The 21975-nt window shown below is 38.9% G+C and overlaps 1 protein-coding gene across 1 annotated transcript; it reads left to right on the top strand.

Moving 5' to 3' along the window:
- The first annotated feature begins 341 nt into the window (after positions 1 to 341).
- LOC101653369 (caspase-12) lies at positions 342 to 17830 on the top strand. Its single transcript, XM_045297749.1, has 11 exons — positions 342 to 416; positions 1264 to 1515; positions 2980 to 3042; positions 3464 to 3538; positions 7029 to 7105; positions 7931 to 8104; positions 9061 to 9295; positions 10235 to 10369; positions 15870 to 15979; positions 16373 to 16492; positions 17501 to 17830. Exons 1-10 carry the CDS (start codon positions 353 to 355, stop codon positions 16478 to 16480), a joined length of 1293 nt encoding a protein of 430 aa, XP_045153684.1. The 5' UTR covers positions 342 to 352; the 3' UTR covers positions 16481 to 16492; positions 17501 to 17830.
- The last annotated feature ends 4145 nt before the right edge of the window (positions 17831 to 21975 follow it).

The following is a 21975-nucleotide window of genomic DNA, read 5'->3' as shown; positions in this document are numbered from 1 at the left end:
GGAGAACTCCCTGCCATTAAAACCTGAGCGTGGCACACACAGTCAAGAGAGGTTGACTTTGATTTAGAGATTTTTTTTTTTAATGCTGAAAAACAGATCACTTAGATTGTGTGTGTGCTTTCGTGTGTGTTTTTATTCTGGGAACTTTTACACCAAATAAAACACAAAAAGCAAAAGTGGCTTCTTTTTATTTTTATTTTTTATGTTTGCCTAGTTGAAATAAGCAACATTCTCAAGCAGTCAAAGGTTACGTTTATCTTGGCAGCGAACAGTGACATTTGATAAACTGCAATGTCCCCTTTAGGAAAGAGCAACACGCAGTTCCTCCCAGGGAAAGGGAAAAAAAAGAAAGATGATTCAAAAGTGCTTTCGTTTTTACTGCCTTTCTTGTTCAGGAGCCGGAGCGGCCATGGCTGGTGAGTGAGTCTGTTTTTTCTGTTGTTTCTGGCTGTGTTTTGGGGTGCGCTACAGCTCTGGGGAAAGGAGGAGGAGGTATATGAGGGGACTCAGCAGACCCAGTTTTACTCTGGGCCTGGAGAGAAGTAGGGTGTGCAGAGGGGCAGCACTGAGTGTTCTAAGGAAGAATTTTAGTTTATATGGTACGTATTCTAGAAAGAAAGCAAAGTGCAATTTTAAAAATCTAGATCTGTGTTCTAACCCATTGCAAATGATTTCAAGCGCTCTCTTTTTCACTCTTACTGATCTTAAATTCTAACTCGTTTTTAAAATGATTCTAAAAAGCTAACCCTCTAATCTGGCAGAGACACGAGCCTGAGAGACCGTTGCTCAGCCTCACTTTCATTTCCCCCATGTTTCTCTGCTCTCCAGGCCTGAGTTTCCAGTGGAGAGCAAAGGAGCGGCCCGTGCGTGCGCTCTCCCCAAGGCTCAGCGTGCAGTTCCTCCTGGAGTAGAGACAAAAATCCATCCTTTCACAGACATGAGCCCTCTGGGCTATGCTGCTGAACACCTTGGCTACCATGCATTTTCTAAATTAGTTATTAATAAAATTGGCAGCTGTCACAATGTTCCTTACAGAAGTTTGTCTCACTTCTCTCAACTTTAGTTTTCCCCTCATGTAAAAAAGAAGCGATTGGAATATGATCAATGTTTCTCTACTTCTGGCCCTGGCTCCCTTAAGTCAGTCAGTCTCTCTCTCTCTCTCTCTCTCTCTCTCTCTCTCACACACACACACACACACACACACACACACACACACACACACCTTAAGCACTGACAATATCAACTGTGGTTCTGTTTTCGCAGGTCGGCAATCACCCAAAGAGGATCCTGTCAGGATTGTAAAGAAAATCACAAAGAACATGCTTGATGGCTTTTTTGATGATTTGGTGGAAAAGGATGTGTTAAATGGAGAAGAGTTAAGCAAATTGGGGGATTGCATTAACACGATTGTAAAAAGGACTGAAACTCTGGTTACAGATGTTACCGAAAAAACCCAAAAGGCAGGCCAACTCTTTGTGGACCGCTTCTGGAAACCAAATAAACAGCTGAGTTTAAGTGAGTAGCTTGAGCTGAAGGACTATTCACTTGTTCTTCTCTATCGTCCATCTGCGTAGCTGGATGGCTCCCTTATTTCTCATCTTTGCATGTGAGTACAAGCTACTCATTTCTTCAGCTCTACCTGGGCCTGCTGCCCTCCCCTGTTTAATACTACAGAATTCCCTGAGGGCCCCATTCCCGTTCTGAACACTTCCAATGGCTTTATACTCTGCATAATCTCTTTTTTCCTTCACAAACATGCACTTATTATGTCACGTCTACTCCTGAAAATGTCGAATCTCCTTGAGGCAGATATTTTTTCTGTTTGTTCATGGAAAGATTCCAAATTCTAAGAACCAGTGTCTGATACACAATAGGTACACAATAGGTAAACGTGGCCTAAGTGAACAAGTGTTACTGGAGAGGTGCTGATCGCAATGGTAGTCATTAGTTAGCATAGACTACTGTGGCTGTGCAATATGGATTGTAAAGTTATTCCCAGATACAGACTGCTCAATAGGGCAGGATCAATCACCTCCTTTCTAGCTATGACTTACCCACTTTATTGACATTGAGTCCATTCCAACTCACAGTGAGCCTATGTAGGATTTCTAAGACTGCAAATCTTGGTGGGAGCAAACAGTCTCATCTTCCTCCCTTGGAGAAACTGGTATGTTTGAACCACTGAACGTGAACTTAGCAGCCCAGGGTTCCTTAGCTCGATGGCTTAGCTCTGAGATAAATTACTGGAAATTTAGATATCTGAAAGTTAGGGGAGGACTGAGAAGATTTGAAAATTAATGAAGCATATATTTTTCTCTCTCTCTAGGTTATGGCTCAGTCAGCACATTTTCTGTGAAAAGCCAGATAGTGAATGTGATAGAGTTGTGGATCCTATGGTATCTTTCACGATGACTCAATATTGGCTGTAGAGTATCAAAGCAGTCATAGGTGACATATGCATAAATGAGCATAGGTATGTTCCACATACCTTTATTTACAACTTTATTTACAAAAACAGGTGTTCCAACTTTATTTACAAAAACAGGCCATAGTATGTCAACTCTGCGCTAGCCTACAATATATACATGAATAAGTATATTCCTGATTCTTGGAATATTCTTCTGGAATTCTTTCTCTCTTTGAAAAAAAAAAGCAACAAACTATCTCACTTGAATATACAAGGGTAGATTTTCCTCAACAGCAGGAAATGAAAGCCTTGATTCAGTATTTTTTTAGTCCATGAATTATGTAAGCAGGGTGACAAACAGTTCTTCTTTTCATGAAAACCCTGCCACCTTCTTCACTTGGCAGAGGTTTCTACCCTCCAAAACCAGCTGGAAGCTTAAAGAATAGGAGAAATCTTAAGAAGCGAATGATAGCATGCCCATTTACTTATCACTGCATGGGAAAAACATGGAAGTGCACAGGAGGGGCCAGACACCTAGTTATGCTAACAATCTGTTTTCCATGTTATTCCAGAATCTCGTTCCGAAAGTGATGATGCTGAAACTGAGAACACTGAGTCATCGTCCTCGTCTACAGGTAATTATCTCCAAATCCCAGATCACAGTGGAAATTCTTCAGTGTGGGATGTCATGAAAATGTGCTCCAAATAAGACACATGGTGCCTGGGTGCTCAGTCTGTGTTGGCCTTTGTAAGGCTTATTTGGATTAAATTATATGTTCTCAATCTTTTGCTCATTCTGCCTCAGGACATTAAGCCAAAAATGAAGATAATGAACAGGAGGAAAATGCTGGGCCAGCCCAGGCATCAGGTCTCCCTCCAATAAACCCCATGGCCAGTGCATTGGGATGAAATAATTCAGTAGAAGTCCTATGTTAGAGCAAAATGGCCACAGGATTTAGATTCAAAAAAAATCTGAATTTTCTCTCAACTTTGACTCTGCAAAGATCTCTCAAAGTAATGTTAGAACTTATACCTCTGTCTTTTAATTATTCTCAGAATCCCCAAATGAAAGCGATCATGAAACTAATGAGAATGAGGAATTGGCTCAGGCATCACGTCCACCTGTCACAGGTAATACTCATTCCTGGACACCCAATAGCATCACGTAAGCTAAGTCTGATAAAGACTTCATGAAACACTAAAGAGATAAGAAACTACTCATTGCAAACAAAAAACGAAAACAGGAAAAAGATGTGGCTAAGAAAATCAGACAGACCATTTAAAAAAGGAACGACAAGAAAGAACACCTCGGTATGAGTCACCCAGACAAGGTCACCACCAAAGCAACGGGGAAGGGTTTTCTGCCCGCACGGAAGAGTTAGAGTGGCTCCCCAGAGGGAGTGATAGACATAGAATATGTTCTTTCCCAAGTACCATCTTTTTAGAAGTTTGGGGGATATTTTATGAATAAAGAAAAACCTTGTAATCATTGGTAATTATTTTATTAGTTCTGCAAATGCTATTCTAGTTGCAAGGCTCAAAGCAAAAAAAAAAACACGATAAAGATCTTACACTCATGAAGTTTAAACTATAGTAAGGGTAGACATTAAAATATAAAAAAGAAAGTAGTATAATTTCAGAGAATTTACAAGAGAAGAGAGATTATGGCATAGAACTGGAGAGGTGAATTTGGGTGGTAGGAGGTATGTGAGCTAGCGTGATCCAGTAAGTTATTTTTCTGTTGAGGTGATATTTCCATATATATATGTATATATATCTAATAATGGAGAGACTGTAATACCCACCTCTAAGGTAAAAGCAGCCCACAAGAAAGGAAGTGCTACACAGGATTAAATTTTTCTTGTGAGAGGCTCATCGCGAAGGGCAATCAGTCTGCAGAATAGGTATTATGGGGAGTGTGTTAGAAGAAGCTGCCAGAGTTAGACAGGGACAGCAGCATGTAGTGTCAGAGGAAATAACTTTGGGTTTCATTTTCAAAAGAAACATATAAAATATTTAAAGCAGAGTGGTGACAGATAAACATGGAATCAAAATGGTCAATTTAAAGCTTCTTAAGCATTTCTCTTATGGAATGATAGTTTTAGACTATTATTTTAGCAATGGGATTTATAAGATGTGGTTAATTTGGGGAGCTAATTAGAAAATAGATTTAACAGAAAGTAACTGATGGATTGGATGTGGGATTTAAAAGGGAGAAAGGAAAAAAACCCTTAAATTTTAGGTTCGTCTTGACAACCGGATATCTGGTGGTTTCATTTACTGAGACGGGGAACAGACTGTAGTATTCGGGGTGGGGGTGCAGGTATAGAAGCGGGTAAACACCAAGAATTATAGCTTGTACTTATGAAGGTTGACACAGCATTTATATTCGGCAGAGGTGTTCAAGTGAGTAGCAAAGAGAGAGATGAAGTCTGGAAATGAATGTTGGTATTCAGCAGTTAAGGTAATAGAAACAGTATTTAAGATAATGAGACTGGAAGAAGTCATTAGGGAGATGGTGTGTTAGAGTAAAGAAAGGCGCAGCATAGCTCCATCTAACATTTGGAAGTGTGAAAGAGGGAAAACCAACCAAGTCAGACAAGTGATATAAGAATTGTGATTGCTATGTACCATAGAGTTGTTTTGAACTCATTGTGACTCCCTGTGATAGAGTAGAATATTTGGTGGGATATGCGTGGTTGTAATCTTTATGGAACCAATTCACGAAGATCTTTCTCTATTAGAATCTGTTGGATGTATTTGAACTGGCAGTCTTTCAGTTAGCAATCAAGCACCTGTTTGTGTCACTTGGCTGTTGAATAAAAACTGGAAAATGCTGTGTTACAGAAGCCTAGGGATCAGTTTTCAAGAAAAAGGATATATTCCACCAGTTAAGTGCTGAGAAAGCAACACATAACCAGTAATTAAATTGATAATAAATATTTTATTTAAGTGCTAAGAATAGACACCAAATGGATTGCATGCAAGAAAAAATAAATAAAAGTCTTAAAAATAGAGTAAAACTATGCAATACCTCCAAGTATTTGTGCAAAGAAGGAAAGCGAGAAAAAAATAGCTTCAAAAGATATATGTATAAGAGAAGGTCTTTAAAAGACAGTTGATAATAAGGTATGCTTATATGAAGATGGTATCAATGGAGAAGGAAGTATGAGATAAACTGATGAACTGATAGTGGAAGAGATAGAGCTCTATGAATGCCAAGGCGAATTCTTGTGGATGACTCAGGAAGAAAGACTGAACATGTGTAAAAATGTGTCCTTAGGGCTCAAATCGAAAGTAAATGTTTAGAAAATAATGATGGCAATAGATGTACAAATATGCTTGATACAGTTGATGTATGGATTGTTGTAAGAGATGTAAAAGCCCCCAATAAATGATCTTTAAGAAAATGTGTCCTTAGATAGGAGGAAGTGCACATTTTTTGTTATAGTAAGAAATAAACTTGAGTAAATAGAGATGTGAAGAGTTGATGGGTTCGGTGATTTAAAAAGATAAAATAATTCTCATAAAACACTACTTGAAGGAATTTAAGGTTTGTTTCCTTAAGGGAAAACATAACAAAAAAAGAGAGAGACAATATTGGTATTTATTTTCAAATATTTAAAGATATTATGTATCAATCAACAATTATAAAGTTTTTATCTGTGTTAAGCTACCTTGCTAGATACCTAGAAGACAAAGATGAAATATATGACCCTGGTCTTAAGTAATTCTGCATCACACCGGGGAGACAGAAACACTATTAAGATGCAATAAGTGCTTATATGGGGGCATATACAAAGCAATTGGGACTTAAGGGAAGACAGATTGAATGAAGTCTCAGATGTCATGGATTTTGACAAGCAAAGAAATGAGACTTTTTCTATAAAATCTCCATGGGAGGACACGCATCAATATTCAGCAGGCACGTGTGTGATGATGCGCAGAATGCTTGAGGATCTTGTAACTTTTTGTCAGTGGCAGAGAGAATAGGAATGTTGTAAATTGGGTTAAAATACCTGAAAAGTGATTTTTCTAAGCTAAATGAACCACCATGATGACAAAAAATAAGACCCTTAACTAAACACATGGACGTCATCGGAGTATTTATCGCAAGAATTTAGTCTGGGTGATGTAGAGTTTGAAATGTGTCCCACAGTATGAGTGACTCTAACGTGAGGGAAATCCTATTAGAAACCATCCTATGGTCTTTGGCCTTAACATTAGGTCCTCTTTCAAATCTTAGCTTCTGTGTTGATGTAGTTCCAACACGTTAGATCTGAAAGTTCGCTCAGTTTTGTGAACACTAACAACAACAACAAAAACTAATAAAAAATGTAGGGTGTGTTCAGTAAGAAGCAGAAAAAGAAAAGGATTCCAATGTTTGTTTTTGTCTCACTATTTGTAAACTTAATATCTTTAGCTATTTAAAAAGAACTACCACATGACTTAGATGGCCATCTCTTTTAGAAACACTGCTAGCAGTATGTTGGCCTGTTGTAAGCTTTTCTGTTGCTGGTGGGACTCACGTCCCAAGGATGAGAGAATTGCTAAGATATTTGCAGGATGGCAGGTCTGTGAATGCTGCTGTTTAATGAGGTTCTTTTTCTTTTTTTAATAGCTTCTTTGGAACCTCTGGAAATTGATGAGTTGAAGCTCTGCCCTCATCGTCGTTTCCAAACAGTGAAGAGAGAAGAGGTGATATGCTTTAGAATCGGGAGACGCACGGTTGTATACCCAAATGAGACCTGGGGAATTATTGGAGATTTTCGGTTCTTGTCGCAAATGCTTTGAGATCATGCTCAAGGTCATCGAGACCAAGGGACATAATCTTACTGAGTTTTCTTCACATCAAACGTCTTCACTCTAAACTCTATGTTCTCAAACATGTTAAACAGGGGGCTAGTTCACTGTCCCTCAGACCCGTTGGAGGGCCGGACTATAGTTTAAAAAAAAAAAAACTATGAACAAATGCCTATGCACACTGCACATATCTTATTTTGAAGTAAAAAAACAAATGGGGCAAAACACCCGGGGGGCCGGATAAACGTCTTCGGCGGGCCACATGTGGCCTGTGGACCGTAGTTTGAGGACCCCTGCTACCCTCCAAGTGAAGTTCCTGAAATAAATGCTCAAAGTAGTCTGTGTTTTTAGCCTGGGACCATTCATTCTGTCTCCTATGAGTCTATGGTTAATTTCCATAATATTCACCCCCTTCTCAGATTAGGAACACCTGTTTTGCATCAAGGGTCCCTGGGTAGTGCAAAGAGTTAACACAGTCAACGGTTAGCTGGAAAGTTAGAAGTTTAAATCCCCTGAGATCTTCCTCTGAAACAATCAGTCAATCTGCTTCTGAAACTATGAGCGACTGAAAACCCCATGGAGCGTAACTGTCCTCTGACACACATGGGGTCGCCATGAATCAGTAAGTTCAAAGACTATATGTATACACACATGTATATACACACACATATACATATGTATAAGGGAAAAGACAGTTTACTCTGTTTATATTACACACAGATCTATCCAGTGATGGAAGAGGAAGGCCGGACACGGTTGGCTCTCATCATCTGCAACAAAGTATTCGACCATCTTTCTATGAGACATGGGGCTGAAATAGACATTTCAGGGATGCAAGAGCTGCTGGGAAACCTTGGCTATGCAGTGGTTGTCAAAGAGAATCTCACAGCTAAGGTAATGTTCCTCCGGAGAAATACAGCCTCTTCACTGCAGGTGCCGTTTTGAAGCTCTCCCTCTGGCAGGGTCAAGGACAAAGTGTACACCGGTATAGGCACTCTGCTCCAAAGGGGGTTCTTTGCAATACCAGCCCCCTCTAATGTACAGACTCATAGAAGAGATCTAGAGCGGCTTTCTGCTGCAATAATTCCTTAAACATCTAATGGCGTTGGGTCCTGCTGAAGCTCGTGATCTGGGAGGCAAATTGTCGAGGCCAAATATTAACTCTAGGATTACTAGAGACCTATAGGGAAAGTCCCTGATATTCTTATAACTTCAATATCTTGTGTATGAATGCAAATTCAACAGCATGAGGCCAAATTTTGTATATCTGTACATATACAAATACACACACATCTGAAAAATTATCTTTTGGAGTTTGGGCAAAACATCCTATGGGCTTTTAGAAACACCATAGTGGAGCTAACTTTAATATGTTTCATGATAAAGGAATCTAGTGTTTCTAAGTTTCACATCAAGACATTATATTACGGGTTCGCCCCTTCTCTCAGTCCATCTCTTACGCCTTCTCTCTCTCTCTCAGTATATCTTCAATGAATAAAAATTTACAGAAAACCCAACATGTAAAAGAGTTGCAAAAAAAAAAATCAGTATTATTTGAAACATCTCACCTCATGCCCCATGCCCCCTTGCACTTCAGTTACCAGAATCTTCAGAAATCTGACTGTTAAAGACCATTGAAGTAGTGCTATCTGAAAATTCTTCTAGCTGTCATATCCTATAAATCTAAATTGTTGGGGTTTTTTATGTCAGAAATCTTTTCTCTTAAAATTACACCCCATTTGAATCGGCTGATTTCTCAGTGTTTACTCTTTCTGGGAAGATTATGTACTATTTGAGCAGGGATTTTTATCTGGAACCTTCCCCAGGAGTGACAGTGGATTCTTTTTCAGCAAATGGAAGCAGAGCTGTGGCAATTTGCTGCCCGGCCAGAGCACAAGTCCTCTGACAGCACATTTCTGGTGTTTATGTCACATGGCATTTTGGATGGAATCTGTGGGAAGAAACACCATCCACAAGAGCCAGATATTCTGAAAGACGATACTATCTTTCATATTTTCAACAACAGCAACTGCCAGAACTTGAAAGACAAACCCAAGGTCATCATCATGCAGGCCTGCCGCGGTGGTAAGTCTGCGTTGAGGAGCTCCGAGGAGTACAGGAATGATGGCGCGATTGTTTTTATTAGCCCGGTGTTTCTTCCTCATTCCATCGGGGGGAATAGAGAACAAGCCCTCGAGTTCTGTGACAGCGAAGCCTGTGTGAGGCAGCACTGCATGGGTGACCCTGTTATTCTAGGGCTAGCAGGTTTGCTGCCTCTGACAGCGTGTCAGCGTACCGTGTTTCTGGCAGATATTGCAGTAGCCAGTATTTGAGTCTCCCTTCATTGCCAAGCTTCTGCTTGACACAAGGTCTGCCTTTCCCAGATTTGGTTGTCTTAGATCCCGTGCAGAAAGAACTTATATTTATTCGGTACTGTTGTTAAAGAAACAATAAGTTACATAAAGTAATGCGCAATCGCCCCGTCATTCAGAACTCAGTTGTCAACATAGCCCTCCCAAACATAAGTGAACTCTATACTGTCCAGTCAATGAGGTAGCTTATAGTTTGGGGTGTGTATTTTTGTTAATAATTTTTTATTAGTGGGGATTGGATACACGTCTCCTATCACTCCCTATTTTAATCACATCAAGTAGAATTGTACAATTGTTACCACAATCAGTTTCTAGTCTTTTTCCATGTGGCCTAGCTGCATGGAGTTGGTTCCGCCCATGGCGAGTCCCTGTGTAACAGAGTAGGATTGTGTCCATAGGGGCTTCGATAGCAGATTCACGGAATCTCAGTCATCGGTGTTTCTTGCGAGCGTGCACAGGTGAGCGCAAACTCCAGCCTTTAGGTTCACACACGGGCATATCGCCTGTTTGGACCTCCTTATCTAGCAACAAGAAACTTCCATTTTTAATGAACCCTTTGTTGAAATGTACCGAAGCTGAGGCATAGTAAATAAAAGTGATTTTAAAAAAATAAGAAATGTAAAATATGCTTGGTGGATGGATATCTCCCCAGGAAGTTCTGGGTTTGTTTGGATGACTGACATGGGAGAAGCATGTGCACGTCCCTTTCAATGTTCCTCTCAGAATGATGCAATTACAAAGGCCCACGTGGAGAAGGACTTCATTTCTTTCAAAGCATCAACCCCACGTAAGTGACTTCAGGGAGTGAAATTTCTAAATTTATTATTTGGCAGATAAAATAATTAATCATGATCAAATGTTGTCATTGATCAAAAAATCTATTCTCTGATGTACGGCATACTTTGGTTCGAGGAGAGATTGAAAATACTGAAACCTTGTTAGAATGTTATGACTCGATTTTGGAGGGAAATTTTCAGATTAGCAGGACTACGGTGAGGAACTAAACTTCAGATAGGATGGTTGTTGCTGTGTTTTATTAAATATAGCAGACATGTGTGCCATCTCATGATCTTATCCATTTGATTATCTACATGCAATTAAATGAAAAGTCACTGAAACTGGTAGGACTTGCTTCATATACCTTTTCATTGTTATATGAATCTAGTTTTAGAAAACTACTTAGCATTTAAATTCATGCCTTCAGGTTAACACAATTAATGACTTTCTTTTGAAGGAAAGGTGTAGTGGAAGAGAAAAATAGAGGAATCTATTGTTTCTGTTCTAAGCTACATAAAATCTCTTTATCAGTCATGCATTATATTATCAATGAAAGATAGCAAGGGTAATTTTAGAAAAGCTAATTTACACAATTCACAGTCCTCCATGCTATAGTGCAGTGAAAGTGAATTTACTGTTCATAGGAATCAGTTGGGGGCCCTATTACAATGTAAACTCCGACAGTTGGTTTGCGTTGGAGCCTGAGACTTAGCCTTTCTAAAGAGTGTCTATGGCAGTGGTTCTCATCCTTCCTAGCCGCAATCCTTTAAAATAGTTGCTCATGTTGTGGTGGCCCCCAACCATAAAATTATTTGTGTTGCTGCTTCATAACTGTAGTTCTGTTACTGTTAGGAATTGCAATGTAAATATCTGATGTGCAGGGTGTATTTTCAGTGTTACAAATTGAACATATTTCAAGCACAGTGATTAATCACAAAAACAATATGTAATTAAATATTGAGAAAGATTTATTTCTAATTACAAGTAAATGAACTTTTGTCTCGAAGTATGGTGTAGCATGGGTAACAGTGTTCACTCAGGGTATTCGTACGTGGGCGTATCTTCATGTGGGAGGATCTGCCTGGAAACGGATAGAGGCGCAGTGTCCCAGTTCCTAAGACCATTGGAAATATGTGCTTTCCGATGGTCTTAGGCGACCCCTGTGAAAGGGTCTTTTGACTCCCCAAGGGGCTGCGACCTACAAGTTGAGAAGCGCTGGTCTATGGAATGCTAGTACTCCTGCTAATTAGCCACATTTGAGCAGTGAAGGCTTAGAGGACCCTCAGGGGTCTAGTGTAGAAAATAGGAAAAAGACCATGAAATCACTCAGTGCCCATAGTCAGTAACAACACCCATCCACAATTAAGCTCCATTTCTGTTTTTATATATTGATATTTTATTTTTTTAATAAATCATTTTATTGGGTACTCTTACATATATTATAATAGTCCATGCATTCCTTATATTAAGCAAATATGTTCAAATATTGTCAAGAATTTCAAAGCACTATCTTTCTTCTTGAGCCCCTTGTTATCAGTTCCTCTTTTTCCCCCACCCTACCACCTTTGTGAACCCTTATTATATTATGTATTGTTATTTACATATAACTTACACTGCCATTTCTATACCTTCTATAATCCGGTATTAGTCTCCCTCAAGGTGGGTTATTTTGCCATCATTTTTATAAATTAACCTTTCCCCCTCTTCCCCCTCCCTTCCCTTTCCTTACCCTCATGAAGTCATTACTCCCGTTACTGAGTCTGAGTGGTTTGTCTCTCCTGAATTCCATAAATTGAAAGGTCTTGTCTGTATCAATTAATGTACACCAGACTAGCTAGATTTTTGAGGTAGGACTGAGTCATAATAGTGGGGGGGAGGAAAGATTAAGGACCTAGAGAAGTGTTGTGTCCTTTCAGTGTGATACTGTCCCCTGGATGTATCTTCTCTTCTGTGTGGCCCCTCTGTGCTGGAATGTTCAATTATCCTTGGATGGGCTCTGGGTCTCTACCTCAACCCCTCTCCTTCACCTCTGTGAGGTTGTTTCTTTTTGAACTTCTGATGTCTATTCTTTTCAATACCTCATGATCACACAGGCTGTGTTAGTCCCGGTAGACTAGAGAAACAAATTCATAAACACGCATATGTATATAAGAGAGAGTTATATATAAAGGGTAATTGTACATTAAGAAAACATCCCAACCCAGTCCAATCCAAGGCCATTAGTCTGATATCAGCCCATATGTCCGATACCAATCTATAAAGTCCTCTTCAGACTCAAGAAACAAATGCAGTGAAGCCAAATGCAGGATGATCACAAACCAGTGGGTAGAAAGTCTTTGGGTCCAGTGGCGTTGTAAGCATCTCAGTGCTGGCAGGGGTGTCTCTCTGGCTTCTCCACCTTCCGAGGTCTGGTTTCATCCATGTGGCTTATCCGGCTCAGGGCAGTAGGGTAGTTGCATGTGTCTTGTCAGCTGCTATGTCTCCCAGGGAGTGGCAGAGAGAGAAGTGTCTCCAGCCTCCAAGGAAGAAGTCCTGGATTTCCCAGCATTCTCAGGAGAAGGCCATGCCCACACAGAGGCTTCATTGGCTATAATCTGATTGACAAGCTAGACTCCACCTCTAAACTCTTAATCCTTAAATTGACAAATGATTATATATCTACCACAGATGCTTTTGTGTTTCTTCCATGTGGACTTTGTTGATTCCCTACTAGATGGCTGCTTATTTGGCTTCAAGCTTTTAAGACCCCAGACACTATACTTTTTAATAGCCAGGCACCATCTGCTTTCTTTGCCACATTTGCTTATGCACCCAGTTTGTCTTCAGCGACCATGTCAAGAATGTGGGCTTTACCCAATGCCAGATTGTTAAAACCAAGTGTTCTTGTGTTGAGGAAAAACTTGTGTAGAGGCCCAAAATCAATTCACTACCTCAATGTATTGCCTTGTAAATATATGGAAATAGGCCAACATTCCATTTTCAATATTTATATTTTATTAGCATATTTTATATTTTATTCAATTTAATTGGCATATTTATATATGTACACATCTATGTTTGTACCTCTATAGTTTTCTCCCTAGTTCTATCATCTATCATCTATTTTATTTTACCCTCCTCCTGCCCCACTACCATCCTCCTCCCTCGTTTGCCTCTCTGTAGCTCCTCTTGGCTAGATGATGCTTGCTCCAACGCCTCCAGGAACCCTACATGCCCCACCCTCAATTTTAGATCCCTAGTTGTTCTCTTATCCATGACTTTATTTTTGCACCCCTCCCTTTCTCCTGTCTCCTCTTCCCCAAAAGTCACCCCAGAACCATCTGTTCCAATGCTTTCTCCTCAGGTTTGCTTTGCATGCCTACTTTACATAGATAGATGCAACAGAAACCACAAAGGCAGGACTAGAAAAACAAGACCAGTTAAAAAGAAAGGAGCAAGAGAGAGAGAGTCCATACATACTTCCAGGCCTATCCTTTGACCTTTATGACTATATCCCCAATGATCCAGTGGGGCTCCAGGCTCTCTGTGCCTCTAGTCTGATGTCTATTTTGGGGATTCCTCAGGGGCTTCATGACTTTTCTCCCACTGCTGATCTGTTGTTTTACTATCTTGGCTCCCCCACACTGCAAGGGGGTGGGGGTGGAGGGGGTGTTCAGACTGGGCTCACTCCCTGCCTGTGTCCTCAAAGTTGTCCTCCGTGTCGCTGTACTCTCATGACGGGACGTCATATCTCGACATTTTAATGAAGTATAATGGGAAGAGAAATTCTACAGTTTTAGCGTTTAATAACATTTATAGAGACACACAAAGAGTAATATAGAATCTGAAGAAAAGTTTAGTTAGGAGAATAAAATTCAATGTGTAAAATAATTCCATTTAGTTATTGGACACATAATGATTCAAGGTTCATTATGTTCTTGGATTGGCCTCAGTATACGATACACTATTAGAGCCAACATGGTACTGGACATGAAAAACTCGAGAATCGTGCCAGGGAGGCAGAAATAAATTGAGGGGGAGAGTACACCATGCTATCACGGAAATAAATCACATGTACCAACTGTTAAAAGTGCTCCAAAGGAAAAAAAAATAACAGGCATTGAAAAGACAAAGGAGTTAGAAAGTCAGAGGGTAAAAGGGAACCATTCCGGACACAAAGAGCTGTGTGAATGGAAAACCTTAGAAAGAAAGAGCAAGGATGAGAGGGTTGGTGGGCTTGGAACACACAGTCAGAGACGGTGTCTGTAGAGGCAGACAAAGCAGAGACCAGATAACTTAAGGTTTCATAGGTTAGAGAGGGATTTGGCACTTTATAATAACAGTGATAGAAAATTTGTGTGGTATATAAGCAATGCAATGAAAGGGTCTTACTGTTTAAATGAATTCTCTGGGGACTGTAGAGAATGTATTAGTGTATATAAGAATAGTAATGGGTGATAAATTCAAACATCACTGCAATATTCAGGTCACGTGAGATTATATTCCATTTAGAATGAAGTGAGTTGCTACATCCAAAAATGAATTAGTATATAAATTCAGTATTACCTGGTATTCTAGTGGGCATGGAAAGTAAATAAGAAGAGATGATAGAGGTGACCTATGTGTTCAGGTGATGGTTATGGTGCATTTATTAAAATGGGAAACACTGCAAAAAGGTTTGCAATGTCTTTTGGATATCTAAATGTAAAGATTAGAAAATTGCATAATGGTACTTATTTTAGAAAGGAATGCTGCATTGGAAATAGAATTTTATTAGACATTTACTTAAAATAAAGATAGTCTTTAATATCTAGAAATAAATTAAATTGTCTAGAAACGAAGACCAGTATGAGAAGATTTCCTAAAGTTGGGGTTTGAAGAATACTAATGATCAAAGACCAGCACAAGAAAGATTAGCCAGCAAAATAAACTCAAAAGGCTTGATCAGAGACTAGACAAATAATTGGATTTAGTGACTTGGAAGTCATGGGTGACCTTGGGAAAATCCATTTGGTGAAGATAGAGTGGGGAGCAGGAAGCCAGACAGGAAGGATTGAGTGTGAGCAGAATAGGAGGAAATGGAGTCCAGAATTATAAGTAAAATTGAGAAACTGACTATCAAAGAGAAGGAGAAGTGGGAAGCTAACTCCAGGTAAGCTGGCCATAGTTTGGGAAAGATTATCTTAACTTTTTTTTTTTAAGAATTAAGAAGCAGGTACAAATATATAGTATAAAACAAGTAGGAATGAATGCTGAAAGCTCGATTTTTAAAAATGTTATCAGAGAATAAATAACTGTGAGAATTTCTACTAATTTCATTTATAGGGGCCGTAACGTTGCCCATGCTTCCTGAGACAGTATGGAATATTTGCAGCAATAGGTCAAGTCGTACTTTTCTGGGCTGAAATGAAAATATGGAATTTCTGTTTTCACAACTTCCAACATCTGTCTGCATAAGCTATAGCTCCAGGAGTGTTGAGCACTTATACACAGGCCACATCCCAAAATATTACAATGACATTTATTTGCAGATAATATTTCTTGGAGACTTGACAGCCATGGCTCTCTCTTCATTTCCCGACTTATCAAGTATTTTGAGGAGCATTCTTCGGGCTATCATTTGGAAGAAATCTTCAGAAAGGTACACATCTTTTTTCCTTCTTCTTCTAATTATATGCTACAGAAAAACTCTTCGAGCCACTCACCAAGCTTTTTAGAGAACTCTGAAGCTCCAAAGTCATCCTGATGATCCTTTATGAAGCCGAATTCCTTTAAATAAGAAGCGCTCTGAAATGTACCCTAGAAACATAGCGAGTCTTCCCTAGGACCTTTGATACTGATATTCCTGCTCATTCAGGGAATGCTGCTTAGGTTGGTGCTAATTCATGCAAGCATAACTGTATGTTTTAAAGTTAACTTTTTTGTTTTCATTAAACTGATAGCAGCAATAATACACATTATGAATTTTCTCCTTTTTTAAAAAGAGTCTAGTATCCTTCCACAGAACCCTTAACTGCTTTATTTATTTTTTTAGGTTCAACACTCATTTGAAATCCCAAGTGAAATGACTCAGATGCCCACCATTGAGAGAGTATCCCTGACAAGATATTTCTACCTCTTCCCTGGGAATTGGAACACATAAGAGGCAGCCCAGGTAATGAATGCACCGTCTGTTCTATAAAGTCTGATAACCCGGGACACAATGATAACAGGCAGCTGTTGATTAGTTGTGGAGGTTTATCTTATTTGCCTTTGTCTTAATGGCTTCGTAGATCCAATATTCTTCAGCTAGAAGACCCTTCAGTTCTATGTTTCTTAAGTACGGCTTAATCAATGGAAACTTCACAAAAATCTGATTGACTGTAAAACTCAGAAATACTACGTGCAGTTGGTGTCTAGCTTATTTATGAAGTCACGCCCGTGGAGTCACACGCTAGCATGTTGGACCTGAAATCCGTCTACACCACATGGTCAATTACCTATTGAATCGATTATAGGCAAGACCTTCCCATTTGGACATTGTTTACCTCTATTGAGGGTTGATATCCTGGAGCAGCACGTCACTAATTGCAAATTAGAGAGAAAATGATAAGTTTATTAGGAGGTGACACCAGGGAAGAGGTCAGCTACATAGAGAAGCTATCTTGATGGTACCCGGATTACAATCCAGTATCCAGAGAATATATACTTCTTACTTTGAAAGTCATATGCAGGAATCACATCCAGATATTGCACAGTAATTCAGATTTCAGCATAAGCACAAGAAACAATTGTCGGACATGAGCAGGTGAAGAAAACATATAAGGTTCATTAAGTCTTAGGCCAGTCTCGGAAGGTTCTCTTGACAACCAGATAGTGGGACTTACCCTTTTGCTCACTATCAGCAATAAGATGAAGCCTGTCCGCATTAACTGTCCCTCTCAGGTAACATCCTCATCCAAGCGATTTCCCTCTGAGTACAATGTAGCATGTTATACAAAATGTATGCAGTGCATTAAGTACCTTAGGCTAATGACATTAAGTAAGGTACCTTGGGCTACATACGGGATGACAAATCCATCTCCCTATTATGAAAATATTTCTCACAGTAGAGATTAGTTCTATTTACATCTTACCTCTTTTAACACAGTTACTCGTGTTCTCTTCTCTGTATTTTCTCCAGGAAAATGAAAGCAGTGTGGTCGATATCAACGACTTCGTCCTAAGGTTTATTTTTTTATCAAGAGTATATTTTCTACAAACTTGGTGGCATAGTGGTTATAAGTTGGACTGCTAACAGCAAGATAAGATGTTTGCAAAAAAGGGGGGTGTTCTACTCCTGGAAAGGCTTACAGGCAGTTCTACCCCATGCCACCAGACCCTGTGCTTTGGAATTGGCTCCAAGACAGTGAGCTTGTTTTTTGGTCCCGAAGTCCCACCTTTGAACAAATAAGGGTCTAAAATCCTTGTCACATCTTTGTTGCATTAAGGTTCAATAAAAAGAGTATTATTATGCTTGTTTTCTTATTTTGTCTTTCAGTTAAGTCATGAGCTTAGTAGAAAACAATTTACATATATAAAAAATATAAAGAATATTTTGAATAAATATTAGGTATGTTTTAAATATAATATTAATTGAAAATATTTCATTCAACATTTATATTACATATTACTTAACATTTATCCTTCATGCAGCACTTATTTATTTTCTGGACACAATATTTATTGTCTATACACAGTGAAATAAATGTTTGTATGCCTTCTATATTTCTATATATTTTAATTTTCATAGAAAGTATTCCTAAAAGTGGAATCATTGAATAAAACTATAAATATTCTCAGAACTTAATAATTTCTTATCAAAAATGATGCTAAATTATACACAAGAAGAAATCCAATATAGTAGTTGATAGGCAGAATAATGTCCCTTTTTTATACTGTTACTAATTCAATAAATGAAAAACTATCAATTGTATTGAAACATCTTTTCTTATTAAAATCAGTGGATTTTTAAAGCATCTTTATTGGACAGGGAGCCCGAGGTGTGCAGTGATTACAAGCTGGGCTGTCCACAGGAAGCCCTGCAGTTCGCAGCATGGTGAGCTACCCCCAAGGAGGAAGACACGACTTTCCTACTCCCTTAAAGAGTTCCAGTCTCAGGACCCTAAAAGGCATTTGTGGGCTTTCTACAGGGTCAATATGTATTGGAATCGACTCCATGACAATGATTTTTGTTTTGTTTAGTTTTTGTTTTGCTTTACTAGCTAGATTCTTTTCATGTTGTAAGATTATTTTTGTCTTTTTCCAATATATTTTATGTCTTTCTTATCAACTGTTTAACTTTTAAAAAATTATTTTATTAGGGGCTCATACAACTGTTATTACAATCCATACATACATCAATTGTATAAAGCACATTTGTACTTTCATTGCCTTCATCATTCTCAAAACATTTGCTCTCCACTTAGCCTTTGGCATCAGCTCCTCATTTTCCTCCTCCCTCCCTTCTACCCCCTCCCTCATGAACCCTTGATAATTTATAAATTATTATTTTGTCATATATTACACTGTCCGACATCTCCCTTTACCCACTTTTCTGTTGTCCGTCCCTCGGGGAGGAGGTTATATGTAGATCCTTGTAATCAGTTCCCCCTTTCCACCCGACCCTACCTCCACCCTCCTGGTATCACCACTCTCCCCACTGGTCCTGAAAGGATCATCCACCCTGAATACCCTGTGTTTCCAGTTCCTATCTGTACCAGTGTACATCCTCTGGTCTAGACAGATTTGTAAGGTAAAATTGGAATCATGATAGTTGGAGTGAAGGAAGCCTTTTGGAATTAGAGGAAAGTTGTATGTTACACCATTGCTACACTGCACCCTGACTGGCTCATCTCCTCCCAGTGACCCTTCCCTAAGGGGATGTCCAGTTGCCTAGAGACGGGCTTTGGGTGCCCACTCTGCACCCCCCCTCATTCACAATGATATTATTTTTTGTTCATTGATGCCTGATACCTGATCCCTTCAACAGCTCATGATCACACAGGCTGGTGTGCTTCTTCCATGTGGGCTTTGTTGCTTCTGAGCTAGATGGCTGCTTGTTTACCTTCAAGTCTTTAGGACCCCAGATATTACATCTTTTGATAACTGGGCTCCATCAGCTTTCTTCACCACATATGCTTATGCACAATTGTCTTTGTGATCTTGTCAGGAAGGTGAACATCATAGAATGCCAGCTTAAAAGAACAAAATATTCTTGCATTGAGGGTGTACTTGAGTGGAGGCCCAATGTCCATCTGCTACCTTAATACTAAACCTATAAATATATGAACATAGATCTAAAATGAGTATGATAGTGGGACAAGAGGAAAATAAAAGGAAATAGAGGAAAGAGCTAGGAGGCAAAGGGCATATACAGAGGTCTAAATAAAGGCATGTACATATGTAAAGATATTCATATATTAGGATGGGGAAATAGATCAACTGTTTAACTTTTGTAAAATTATATTAACTTATGATGATATATTTTCAAACATTTTTCATCTTTTTGATATTAAATTTTGTGTGTGCAATTTTGTGGAATATATAAGTTCCAGCTACCTTAAAGTCAATACTAACTGTGTTAGCCGGGGTAGACTAGAGAAGCAAATTCATAGAGACACTCATATGTGTATAAGAAAGAACTTTATATACAAGAGCAATTGATATTGAGAAAACATCCCAACCCAGCCCAGATCAAGTCCATAAGTCCAATATTATCCTATATGTCCGATACCAATTTATAAAGTCCTCTTCAGACTCATGAAACACATTCAATCCACAAGACTTTTTACCCATTGGCCTGTGAATCCAGTGGCATTGTAAGCATCTAAGTGCTGGCAGGAGTCTCTATGTGGCTTCCACAGTTCCTAGGACATGGGCTCTATTAGCATAGCACCATGTGTCTTATCAGTAGAGCGTCTCTCACGGAGTCAGCAGAGAGTGTCTCTCACCTCCAGGGAGGAAGACTGTTCTCAGAAGCCTCAGGAGAAGGCAATGCCCACACAGAGGCCTCATTGGGTATGAACTGAGTGACAGGCTAGACTCCACCCCTTCACTCTGAATCCTCAAATTGATACCAGATTATTTATCTACCACACTAACTCATGATAATCTCATGTGTGTGACAATATAACTCTGTCTTTTAGGATTTTTGATGGCTGATCTGGGTAAATTAAAACCCCCCATATTTTGTTAAGGGAGAAGTATAATAACTGATTGCAGTACTCAGTGATTTCCTGTGACATACAAAATTTTCAAATTTTCAGTAATAGAACTCATTTAAACTTCCATATGTCCTGAATTAGGAGCCCTGGTGGTGAAGTGGATTAGACCCAATGGCAGTGAGTTTTGGGAGTAATATCCTGACTACTATTTCTTAAACTTTAAGGATTATTCTACTCAAATTATATTTTTCTACAATTATCTTAGATTTTTAGAAAGTCTTCTCTAATTTGTGTATTAATTTTTGGTATACCCATAATGCTCCTGTGTAACTACAATTTTGAGAATCTGTTGTGCTTCCTTTGGACATACTTTCAGGAGGGACCAATCTCTGAAAAAAATATTGTGCTTGGTGAAGTACAGAGGAAGTGAAAAAGAGGACAACTTGAACGAGAAGGATGGAAATAGTGAATGCAGCAACAGGCTCCAGTATGTGAGATTTGGAGTGTGGGACCAGACATCAATCTCCCTGCTATCTGCCTTTAAACTACCAGAGAAAGAGTCTTCTTTTAAATCAGCAAACCTTATCAGATTGCTAATTCTATGTGTCTTTCTTTTAGAATAAAATGTAAGCATATTCTCAGTTTCCAAACTCCATTGTGCTTTACATCCTTCATCCTCTCCTTGTATAGTTTATTTCGAGGACAAGTGATACTGAACTACTGTGAGTCTCTAAGTCATGGTCCATATACCTCGATACACAATGTGTGCTTTTGTGTGCACTAATCTTGTTCTCCTAGAACAGTGGTTCTCAACCTTCCTAATGTCATGACCCTTTAATACAGTTCCTCATGTTGAGGTGACCCTCCCCAACAATAAAATTATTCTCATAAGACTTCATAACTGTCATTTTGCTACTGTTATGAATCAGCCAAATCTTGTGAAAGGGTCATTCGAACCCTAAAGGGGCCATGACCCACAGGTTGAGAACCACTGTCCAAGAATGACCACTCCCCCAGACTCCTTTAATTATATAGTCCACGATTATTTCTCCTCCTAATAATAATAGAAATAGTATTAACAATAGTATAAACACAAATACAACAATTGGAACACGAGCAAACACAAGAAAATGTTTATTTTGAAAGTTTATTTATGATAAGGGCTTCACAAAACTGTTTAACATTTTTTATTCTAGCTTCAGCTCAGATACCAGCTTCTCTAAGAACTTTTTGTGTGTGTGACAATTTTAACTATGGTCTACTTCTCCAGCATATTATCACATGTTTCTAAGAGGCAGCGTATCAGTAAAGTTCAGAAGGACAAAAGAGACCATTGTACATATGTAAAAAGATGAAAATTGACATAGGGCATTCTTAACCTAATGTTGATAATTCAAAATAGAAAAAAAGAAATATTGAAGAGACACATAAGAGGTATCTGCAAAAAAACATA

This window comes from Echinops telfairi, unplaced genomic scaffold (assembly GCF_000313985.2).
Source record: "Echinops telfairi isolate 266 unplaced genomic scaffold, ASM31398v2 ScPeMD7_7421;HRSCAF=8459, whole genome shotgun sequence".
Lineage (NCBI taxonomy): Eukaryota > Metazoa > Chordata > Mammalia > Afrosoricida > Tenrecidae > Echinops > Echinops telfairi.
This window is presented reverse-complemented; position numbering and strand designations above follow the sequence as displayed.

What these genes read in the sequence shown, in the direction of transcription:
- LOC101653369 (XM_045297749.1), top strand. Translation starts at nt 353, where the DNA reads ATGATTCAAAAGTGCTTTCGTTTTTACTGCCTTTCTTGTTCAGGAGCC. An exon ending in ATCACGTCCACCTGTCACAG is followed by an intron (nt 3,539 to 7,028) that starts GTAATACTCATT and finishes TTTTTTTAATAG; the next exon opens with CTTCTTTGGAACCTCTGGAA. An exon ending in TTTCAAAGCATCAACCCCAC is followed by an intron (nt 10,370 to 15,869) that starts GTAAGTGACTTC and finishes ATTTATTTGCAG; the next exon opens with ATAATATTTCTTGGAGACTT.